At 39.4% G+C, this 11,568-nt stretch overlaps 1 protein-coding gene across 1 annotated transcript in view; it reads left to right on the top strand.

Moving 5' to 3' along the window:
• LOC137241786 (uncharacterized) overlaps positions 1-10,639 on the top strand; it is a 45,127-nt gene extending 34,488 nt beyond the window's left edge. The window contains exon 4 of the mRNA XM_067769187.1: positions 9,890-10,639. Coding sequence (XP_067625288.1) covers positions 9,890-10,592 — 703 coding nt within the window. The 3' untranslated portion in view covers positions 10,593-10,639. The remainder of the gene's footprint in view (positions 1-9,889) is intronic.
• The last annotated feature ends 929 nt before the right edge of the window (positions 10,640-11,568 follow it).

The raw sequence follows: 11,568 nt of genomic DNA on the forward strand, positions 1-11,568 counted from the left end.
TTTTAGCAAAGAAAAATATTTTTTCCACAATCGACCTCAAGCGTGCATTCCACCATATTCCGGTAGCAGAGGAGGATATCCCAAAAACAGCCATAATCACCCCGTTTGGACTGTACGACTTCGTAAGCATGCCGCTCGGACTCCGCAACGCAGCCCAAACGTTCCAACGCTTCATTAATGAGGCACTAGCAGGTCTCGACTTCGTATACGCATGCATAGACGATCTGCTAGTGGCATCAACAGGAGAGCAGCAACACGAAAGACATCTTCGAGCAGTATTCCACCGGCTGAGCAAATACGGCCTATGTGTTAACGCCGACAAATGCGTATTGGGTGCAGCCAGGGTGATCGTTTATCAGCGGCCGGGTCAACACCACTACCGGATAGAGTTAAAGACCTGCTTAATTTCCCGAAGCCAAATACCATTTTTGAGTTACGAAGGTTTATTGGAGCTGTGAATTTTTATAAACGCCACATGAAAAATGCCGCCAGGGTCAAGCTCCACTCAACGAATTTTTAAAAGATTCAAAGAAGAATGATCGAAGGCCAGTGCCATGGACAGCAGAAGCAGAGTCTGCTTTCGTTTCCATAAAGGACCATCTCGCGAAGGCCACTTTACTTGCACACCCATGTCCATCAGCCGAAATTCGGATCACATGTGACGCCTCCAGCACAGCGCTCGGAGCAGTACTCGAGCAAAACAGCAACAGCACTTGGCAACCTTTAGGATTCTTTTCAAAGAAACTGTCACCGGCACAAAAGAATTATAGTACGTACGACAGGGAATTGACTACGGTATACGAGGCAATAAAGAATTTCCGCCATTGGGTAGAAGGTCGCGAATTTGTTGTCAGGACCGACCACTAGCCCCTTATTTACGCTTTTAAACAACAATCTGACAAATCAGGCAGCTCAATTTTATTAGCCAATTCACCACCAATTTTCAATACATTTCCGGTATTAACAATAATGTAGCGGATACGTTCTCACGGATTGACACTATGCACCTCCCATTGGCAATTGACCATGACGAACTGTCTCGAGCCCAAACAACAGATGAGGAGATACAAAGACTGTTGGTTCACAACGACACATCGCTCAAGTTTCATTCACTGACATTCGGCCATAGTCAACAAGTAGTACATTGCGATATTTCTACCAATAACGTGAGACCATTCGTGCCATCAGAACTTCGTCGTAAGGTTTTCGACGCACTGCATAATCTAGCACATCCCAGTGGGAGAGCCACAGTCAAAATAGTAGCGCAGCGATACGTATGGCCGTCCATGAACAAAGACACCACCCGATGGGCTCGCTTCTGCCTCCCTTGCCAACGTTCAAAAGTCAATCGCCACGTACACGCTTCACCAACCTTTTTCGACAGTCCCTATGAAAGATTTGAGCATGTACATTTGGATTTAGACGGGCCTTTGCCAGAGTCACAAGGATATAGGTACTGTCTCACGATGATTGACCGATTTACTAAATGGCCGGAAGCCGTCCCCATAAAGGACATCACAGCAGATACAGTCGCAAGTGCTTTCTATTCTAATTGGATCGCACGCTTTGGATGCCCAAAGCTTATGACAACCGACCAGGATACGCAGTTGGAAAGTGCATTATTCACGGCCCTGTCGAGATTAGTTGGAGGCAAACGAATTCGAACCACGGCGTAACATCCAGCCTCTAATGGATTGGTTGAAAGATGGCATCGTACCCTCAAGGCGTCCATTATGTGCCACCAAATTCACCAGTGGACCCGAGCGTTGCCAACAGTCTTGCTGGGATTGAGAACGTGCTACAAGAACGATTTAAAAGCATCACCAGTCGAATATTTATACGGAACGACACTCAAGGTTCCTGGTGAATTCTTCACGAACGCAGAAGCCCCAGTAGACTCACAGAATTTCATCAAAGATTTTCGCAAACATATGAGAACTATTCGGCCAGCTCCCACCACACACCATTGCCGACAGAAAACGTTCTGCTTTGAGGACTTATCTACATGCACCCACGTTTTTATAAGAGTCGATGCAACCAAGCGTCCCCTGGATCAACCCTATACAGGCCCACAAGTCCAACAAATTTACCACTACAACAAAATTCTACAGTACTACCATCACTTGGGGGGGTGTAATGTGGGGACACACATAGAACACAGCATCTGGCAACACCATTCTATGTGGCAGTTCTTCTTCGTTTCTGCTTCCTCTTGTCATTCGCTGGCGGTTGCAAGTTCGAATTGCAACCGGAGACAGCTTCATTGAATCGCTACCAACTGAACTAAGCTGACGCTTCTATACAACATTAATAAGATTTCAATATTTAATAATTTCACACTTTGTAACTTAATATATAAATTATCCGCATAATAAATATACGTTCATTTGATACAAAAGTAAATTGGCTAAGTGGTTAACAACCACATTATCTTCTTAAATTCAACTGTATTGATCTAAACGTAACTGGTATAAATATAGACTATTAAGTTAACTCCAATAGTTTTCTCTCCAATAACATCGAATTATGTCTCCAAATTCACCACAGCTTTGCAAATAGTATTCCACCCACAAACCACACAGATTGCGCATTCACGAGTTCAAATTGCTTCGTTCTGCGCACCTACGTCACACTTGACTGCTTCAGCGAATGGAACAAAGAGAGAGAAAAAAAACAAGAGCTAAAGGAAAATGACGTAAAAATTGCCCTTAAAAAACAGCTGATCTTTTGTTTACATGCGCAATGCGCAATCTTGTGTGTGATTTGTGTATTCCACCAGTGAAGTTTCAAACCTTAAGTGTTAAAACATGACTGGGGTATTCACAGTCTGCTGCTAAGGTTGCAAACTTTCATTTGGTGTACTTATTGGGTACTCTATCGCAAATAACTATTTCTGTCGTATCTGTCCATATTTTCTATCGTTTTCTCAAGTGTTCATTGATTTTCGCACTCTATAGACTCAGTTCAGCGATGTACTGAACTCTATCGCATCTTTCGATCATTCCATTCTAGCTTTCTTTAGCTTCGTATGTATGCTCAGCTCTTTCCTGAACTCTTTCGCATCTTTCGCCCGCTGTTCCCGCTGATTTCTATCGAATCTGTACAGCCATTCCCGAAATTGCTCAACCATTTTCTGAGCTCTATCGTAACCCTTCAACCAATAGTTGAAACTCTTTCGAAATATCCGAATTTCTGTCCGCATTTCGATGGCAAATAAAACTAAATTCTCAAGTTTTTATTAACAGCGATTTATGTTTACGCTATTAATGCAGGCGTGCTCATCAAGCCATCTGCGTATACACTGAACCGAAATTATTTTCAAACCGATAAGTTGATAATCACGGTGACGTGAATAGACTATTTGATTGTTGCAAGTACATTCGTCTCATGCAATTTAAATTGAGCAATGTCAAAACTTGTTATAAAAACAACAATAAAATGCCTATGTTTAATTGCTTAAAAGGCTGCAATAATTTTATTTCGCGTTTAAGGTGCAAAGGCAAATGGTAACTTGTGTTCTTTAACTATTTTCTAAATTGATATGGGATAAGAGATACCTTATATATACGTGCACTTCCTGCATACGGCAAAGCGGACTGTAAGAACAAACTTAGCGTTTTCTTGACAAAAATAGTGGCTTACTAAAGTATATGTACAAACGGATGCACCGACACATTGCACAGTGTTCAAATCAATGTCGGCCGATATATTGAACACCTTACCTGTTAGATTTGACAGCTAACATATTCAATCTCTACACCAAGCTTGTTTTTCGTTATATAAATATTAAATTTCCACTTTCCCTTCTCTTTCTTCGTTAACTTATGTATGTGCACATTCCACTTGTCGAATATAACCACACATACATATGTGCATTTCAATGCAGGTGAGAACTTGTTGCAAAATAAATCTTGTCAGGGTGTGGGTGTTCCCCGCGTTGGGCTTTGAGCGCACCTTGTCCCGCTCGAGTATGGCAGCACGGTAGCAAGGGCCCCCAAGCTGAAGCCTCCTAGTCGCCGCACTTGAAAAGAAATAAAGGAAAGACAAATTTTATTAGTTTGGGCTTAAGCCACTTATATAAATGCACAATTTTTTTGTGTTGGGTGAAAATCACTCAAAATTACAACAAGCATATGAAGTTCTTTCTTCAATTTCTTCCGCAAATATCTCGTAGCAGATATAAAATTTTTGAGTTCAGCGTTCGGATCCATGATCCTGGGTCCAAAGCGCGCCTGTGGGCACCTGTCACGATAATTCTTGGACGAGTCATAGCAGCTGTGAGCTAAAGTAAAGAACCACCGTAGCTGCTTCTACAGGCAGTCCAGACGCATACGCTCGGGTAAAAAAGGGCAGCACAGGACATGGGGTTTTGTTTTTTAACAAAATTCACTTCAGCACTGGCTGTAAGTAAAAATAATTACACAAAAAGAGCAAAAGGTTAAACATTTAGATTTATCACGCACGTAAAAATATAAACAAACGAGAAACGTCAAACGCGGGGTATGTTCACAATAGAGGAATTGGCAAAAGCTCTTTTCCAAGGGTTTCCAGAGGGTAGAGTGGTGAGAATTAGGAGAGAGATGAATATAGAGTGGAGATGGTTGCGGTCAATTCGGTAGGATGACAATACAAAACGGTATAGGAAAACGGTGCCGGAGATCGATTTCAACGACATAAAAGGGGGTTACTACAGGACAAGCGAAACTAATGTATTACTGAGAAGCAGACAAGTTGCAGTGCGCGGTCCGCTATATAAATAGAAAGTTATAAGTTAAACCGTATTCCCTGTGCGCGAAAAGTGAACAAAAAAAAAAACCGATTTTTTCTAAAATATTTTTGAGTCGAAAAAAATAGGAAAAGGCCAAGGCCACATAAAAAAAACACAATTCGGTCGTCAAAGTAAAAGAAAAAAAAGATGCATATGGATGTGGAATAATATTTTTATTTGGTAAGTGCAAGAAATCAACATTTTTTTTTTTTTGTTGTAGATATTTTTTTAGTCCTTTTTACGCCATTTTGGAGTTCACGCCAATCTTGATTTCGGTCACCTAATTTTCCCTAAACGCCGAACCCGGTATATTGCGTAAGCAAGTTCCGTTCCTTTTTTTTTGAATTCAAATCTCCATTCAAAATTTAAACATTTTCTTTGTAATTCTTCCGTGTTGAATTAAATTTTTTTTATGTAAATTACATTTACGAATGCTAAATCTAACTAGTTCTTGTTGTGTCATGAACACCTTAACATTTGTAGGAGGCCAACATATCCATGACATATGTATGTGCTAAGACGCGTGAGCGCCAAATTGGCGTGAAGGAGGTTACCGATCCCTTTGAGTTGCGTTGATCAAATTCTTATTCCTCTAGCCACATGGTCACCTTTGATGACCGAAAGCTTCTTCAGCGCCAGGGAACCTATTTGTACCAGCCTCGTATACCAGTCTCTTGTATACCGATTTTATTATACCAGTCACGTTATAGCAGACACCTCATATAATTTCCTTGTCATAACCTATGATCCGAGTCCAACAGAAGAGACCTCAACCACCAAAAAAAAAGGTACCGCAGTGCGCACGAATAATTTGGAGAGCGGGGATAGCGGAAGCAAAACATTCTTTTATGCAGAATAGGCGATTACTTTTGTATTTTTATATGTATTTGTATGTATGTATGAAATTTTTATGTCAAGTTGAACCGTCCCAAATCTAAGCGGCACCTAAAGGGCACCCAGAAATTAGTCCAAACGGGTAATTGCAGGAAAAATACGTTTTTTGTTGTTGTATCGTGCAGTGGCCAATAAGCCCTGCAACAAACCCGTGAATATCCTTGAGAGCGCTCTTATAGGTAGGCATTAGAGTGTTTTTTTTTTTTTTCAAGTTTGAAGGCGGCTCCGATTGAGCATACAAACGTTTGAATGAATTTTGATGACCAAGGAGGGGTCGTAGAGAATGTGTAACTCTTAATGTGACGCAAATATATTTCATGTAGTATGCATCTTTGTCACAAGAAAAATTTAGTTTTTTATTGAAATTCATGAATCTTTAATATTCACAAGTTTTGCCTATATTCAACTAATTTTAAAGGTTGATTGATGAAATATGATACTTGTGCATTATTTTTGTGTGAATCCACATATATATATATATATATATATATATATATATGTATATATATATCTATCTTCCGACCCTTGGGTTTAAATTGGACAAAATGGCGGAACGAAATTCAAGTTCTAAGTCCTTTTTTTTTGGGTTTCGTTTGATTTTTATTTAATGTGTGTACTTACACGTTTGTGGCTTTTTTGTACGGATTGATATTTGTAAATGCATATATATATGGTGATCTTAGTATATCTATGGTGATATATGGTATATATATGGTGATCTTAGTACGAGATAATTTAATTAATTTGGAATTATATATTACTTTTTGTTCAATTGTGACTAGGATTTGTTCTTTTTGTCAGGTAATTGATTAAGCTTTTATGCTGATAATAACCCCTGTCCACACGAACATTCTATTGGCGTAGAGATCGCAAAACGTATAACTGATTTTTTTATCTGTATAAATTTAGTTACTTAAATAATAATGTCAAGTTGAATTGAAAAGATATTAAACATGGTTTGCTGAGTTTAATTGGTTGGGGAGGGGTGGCAATGGCATTAGGGTGGGCTTCTTGCGAGGATTGTGCACGGACGTAAGTATGATAATGATTGTGACATCCGCCCCGCATCAAGGTGGACAAGGGTTAAGGGCCCGACCTCTCGCCCTGAGCTAGCTGGGGGACATTCCACCTTGATTGCGCAAAGAGGCGGATTCACCTTCTAACAGGTGTACGTGACATTCTTACCCAGCTCACTCCACCCTTCCCTTCCGGGAATGTCGGATCCAATGTTTATTTGTAAAACCCTGTAAAGAAAAGAAAACACGAGAACACCCAGGAAAAACACCCCAAATCCCACAACCGCAATCAAAACACCAGTCTTCTGTCTCTGCTCATTCCAAAACTGAACTGGATTGCCAGCTCTCTTTTATTTATCATTCTTGCAACTCGCAGGTTGCCACATGTTCAAATATTTAACAGCACCAACATGGCTTCCGTAAAATACACAGCACCACCATCGCGCTGAATGCCATTAATACTCATATTATTAATTACTGATTAAATGAGCAAAAACTCCATCATAGGACGGTGCTCGTGACACTTGACCTATCAAAAGCTTTTGACACAGTCAACCATGATGGCACACTACTCCAAGACATAGAAGGCTCTCACCTTCCCGCTTGTCTAAAAAGATGGATCGGTAATTACCTGAGTGGTCGGCAGGCGTCGGTTCAATTTAGGAATGAAATTTCTAAACCAAAAAAATTAAACAGGGGGTTCCGTAGGATGGTGTCCTATCCCCGCTTCTGTCTAACTTTTACATACCAAAACTTCCCTACCAGAAGGAGTTACAATCATTTCCTATACAGATGACTGCACGATTATGGCTACAGGACCCGACCTTTCAATTGATGAATTCGTTTCTAAAATAAACAGCTATCTCCCCGATTTTTCCGGTTTCTTCACCACGCGCAAATTGGCATTATCACCGACAAAATCCACGGCCACCCTGTTTATGACGTGGAAGGAACAGATGTCGCAAATATTAGACGTACGCGTCGATGGTGTCGCACTACTGACTGACAGTCACCCAAAGATCTTAGGGGTAACGTTCGATAATATTCTAACCTTCAAGGCTCATGCCACCGAGATTGTTTCTAAAGTACAAAGTCGCAACAAAATCCTCAAGGCGCTTGCCAGCAGCACATCGGGAAAAGATAAATAAACGTTGCTAACCACGTACAAAGCAATTGGCCGGCCGCTCATGAGCTACGCGTCACCAGTCTTGTCGCCTAGTCTTAAAAATACACACTGGAAAAGTCGACAGACCTGTCAAAATACTGCAATCAGAACTGTCACCGGATGTCTCCTTATGACCCCCGAACACCATCTAGATAGTTAGGCCAAAGGTCTTAATATTAAAGAGCACAACGAAATGCTGAACAAGCAGTTCTTTTTTAATTGTCACAAACCAAGACATCCTAGCAAACTACCGCTTGATTTAGCACCGCACGCACGGGGATTAAGGGAATATCTCCTAAAGCACCTGCCAACACAGCCATTCGATCCAGGCAAGCAGAAGCAGGCCCTTAGCCAAATCCACACTGAATCGGTAAACGCCTTTGTCAGGACGCGCCTGGTAAACCCCGTTATTAATATGCAATATCCCACCCTTTCAGAAGAAGAAAGCACACTATCAAAGGAGACACGAGTCGCCCTGGCCCAACTTCGTTCTGTATAATGTAACAGGTTAAACTCTTACCTGTGCAGAATCAACCCTGCATACGTAATGTATGTCCCGCATGTGATGTGACACCAACCATCTTTTCAACTGTAATGTGGAACCTACGCCTCTAACACCTATCTCCCTATGGTCCGCCCCTGTTGAAACAGCCAGTTTCCTTGGACTCCCGTTAGAGGATTTTGATGACAATTTGTGAGTGGTTGTGCCGATTGAATGGGGCGAAGCACTATTAATATAACAACAACAACAATATATGGCCTAGACAGTCTTAAATGAGTAGAAAATATAGTAACGCGCCGACATTTTTGACATTCGGCGGCGGCGTTTATCTGCGGCTAATATCTCTATAAGGAAGAGACAAACAGAGCTGTCTAATTGGTAGATTAGCTCTTACCTTGCATGAATGCCGCCACCTTTCATCCAAATTATTAAAAGTATCGATATGGTGAAGTGTTGTATAGAAATTCGCGTCCCTAAAGGACCAATTTATCTTCCTTAACCTTAACGCCATAGTCATAACCATATTTTTACTTATTCATATCATTTTGGCAGCAGTTATTGGTGCCTTAACCTAAAAATCGTGAAAATTTCACAAAAATGAAGAAAACACAAAAAATTACAAACATATACCACAAAAAATAAGTCTCTTAGTCGAAACGTGTCCAAAACAATAAATAAAATCTACAAAAAGTTAAAAATTCTCCAATTCAAATATTTTTAGGTTATGGATATGGCGAAAAACCAAAAACCAAATGGTTAACTATGATATGGTTATTGCTTTAGGTTTATGGTATGACACCATGAATCGATTACATTGATTTCCATAACGTTGGTTCGATCAGCTGTTTTATCTGGTTACGGATAAATCACCATTAATTGGCCCTTAAAGAGTGACTCATCCATAACCAGATTGACATGGATAATTAAAAATATGGTTATGACTATGGCGTTAGCGTTAAGGAAGTTTAATTGGCCCTTAATTGACAGAACTCCTGTGACGACACAACGAAAAAACCCTAATTAGTACCAGACCCCGTATTCCAACCTTCGTTAACGTCAAAATTCCATCGCCAAAACGGTATCAAGTGGGTAAAAAAGTATACATAGTAACAAATAGTCATGTCCTATGTAAAAGTATAAGAGTTAGGCTGTTATTCCTTCTGACCATATTGACGCACTTGATACTGTTTTAGATATTTTTGGCGATGGAGTTTTAGCGTTAGCGAAGTTTGGAATTTGGGCATAGTACTTATGTAATAAAAAAAACTCCCTGCTTTGGCATATATTAAGTTTTATAGCAGCTGCCGGCAAGCAAAGTATAGGCGTACTTCACTTAAAACCAAAATGATTCTTATCCTTTTAATTGCGCCGCTTGTGTAACAGTCAGTTGCTTCGTCATTATTTGTTCTCGAGTTTAAACTTTTCGTGAACGGTCTTCCAAAATATTTGCTTATTTACTTGTCGTTCTTGTGTATATCATATTTGGTGTGGTTATATGCAAATCCATCTAAATCTTTATACATACTTATATTCTAATGACCTTGTTATGTTGCATTATTTACAAAATTTTTTTTTTTTTTTTCAATTAATCAGAACATTGCCGATTTCTTGAACAACTCCAAAGAGCATGGGGCCATAATCTTCAGTCTGGGTTCGAACATGAAAAGTTCCAACGTGCAACCAGCTACGGTACAAAAAATTTATAAGGTGCTCTCATCACTTAAACAAAATGTTATATGGAAATGGGAAGATCCTACAACAACACCAGGCATGGCCAAGAATATACTCTATCAAAAATGGCTTCCGCAAGATGATATACTAGCTCATCCCAATCTTAAATTGTTCATCACCCACGCCGGTAAAGGTGGTATGGTGGAGGCCACTTATCACGGAGTACCCATGGTTGCCATGCCCGTATTTGCAGAACAACCTATAAACGCTGCAAAAATTATAGATTCCGGTTATGGCTTGAAGGTGGATATTATAAATTTTGAAGAAAAAGCTTTTCGGGTTGCCATTTTGGAAGTACTTAACAATTCCAGTTATCGTAATAATATACGAAAATTTGCTGAACTTTATCGTGATCGACCGTTAAGCTCTAGACAAAATGTTGTTTATTGGGTAGAGTATGTGTTGCGTCACCATGGTGCTCCTCACATGCAAAGTACTATTGTGCATATGAATTGGTTACACTCCAATAACTTAGATGCATACGTCGTAATTATATCGTCACTCTATGTGATATGAAGGCTCTTAAAGTTGATGTTTAGAGCATTTTATAAGTTTATTCCTTTCGTATTCGCAATCGACTAAAGCGAAAGGCGATTAAACACATAGCAAAGGTTAAACTTGTAATAATTGGATTTTCTATGATTACCTATACTTCTTAACACCTAACTATCTTAAATAAAAGAATTTGACTGTAAAAAACTTTTGATTGTGAATATGTTAATTTGGTATATGAACAAAAAAAATAAAAGCGAGCACTGCTCTTAATTTTAAACCAGCCCCCAAATTCCTACATTCGCTAACGCTAAACTATAAAGTTATTTCCTTTAGATAAACGTGGTTAAAACCAAACGTTTTCGATTCTGAATGTTTTTTTTTTAGAAATGTTTGTATTTAGAAATGATCGCCTACACAAAATTGGAGGTGGTGTTCTTCTCGCAGTACATTCTACATTAACGTCCAAAGAAGTAATTGCTCATTTTATTGAATCGATCGATCTAAAATGTATCCGCATCCAGTTAGGAAATAATCATATATACTTATCTGTCTGTTACATTCCACCCTCATCTGATATTTCAGTTTACATGCAATTCACCTCTCTGCTTGAAACTATTAATTTAATGTTGAAACCCTGTGATTTTATAATTGTCTTGGGGGACTTTAACCTTCCTCACATTTCTTGGAGTATCTTTGATGGTAGCGTCGTACCAGTTTCATCCAAAATTGGATATAACGATTTTCTGGACGATATGACAAATCACTACCGTAACCAGATTAATCTTACCCCTAACAACTTTGGAAGAATATTAGATTTAGTATACGTTGACGACACATCTAAATTTTCTTTGAGCCGTTGTGATCCTTTGGTTTTACCAGAAGATGCTTACCATCCTTCTGTAGAGATTTTTTACGAAATTATAAAAAACGTTAAAGATTGCGGTACTAATCTGTGTGCTTCAAACTTTAGGCTTGACTTTAATTTTGCCAAAGCCAA

This window comes from Eurosta solidaginis, chromosome 2, assembly GCF_040869045.1.
Source record: "Eurosta solidaginis isolate ZX-2024a chromosome 2, ASM4086904v1, whole genome shotgun sequence".
NCBI classification, from domain to species: Eukaryota; Metazoa; Arthropoda; class Insecta; order Diptera; family Tephritidae; genus Eurosta; species Eurosta solidaginis.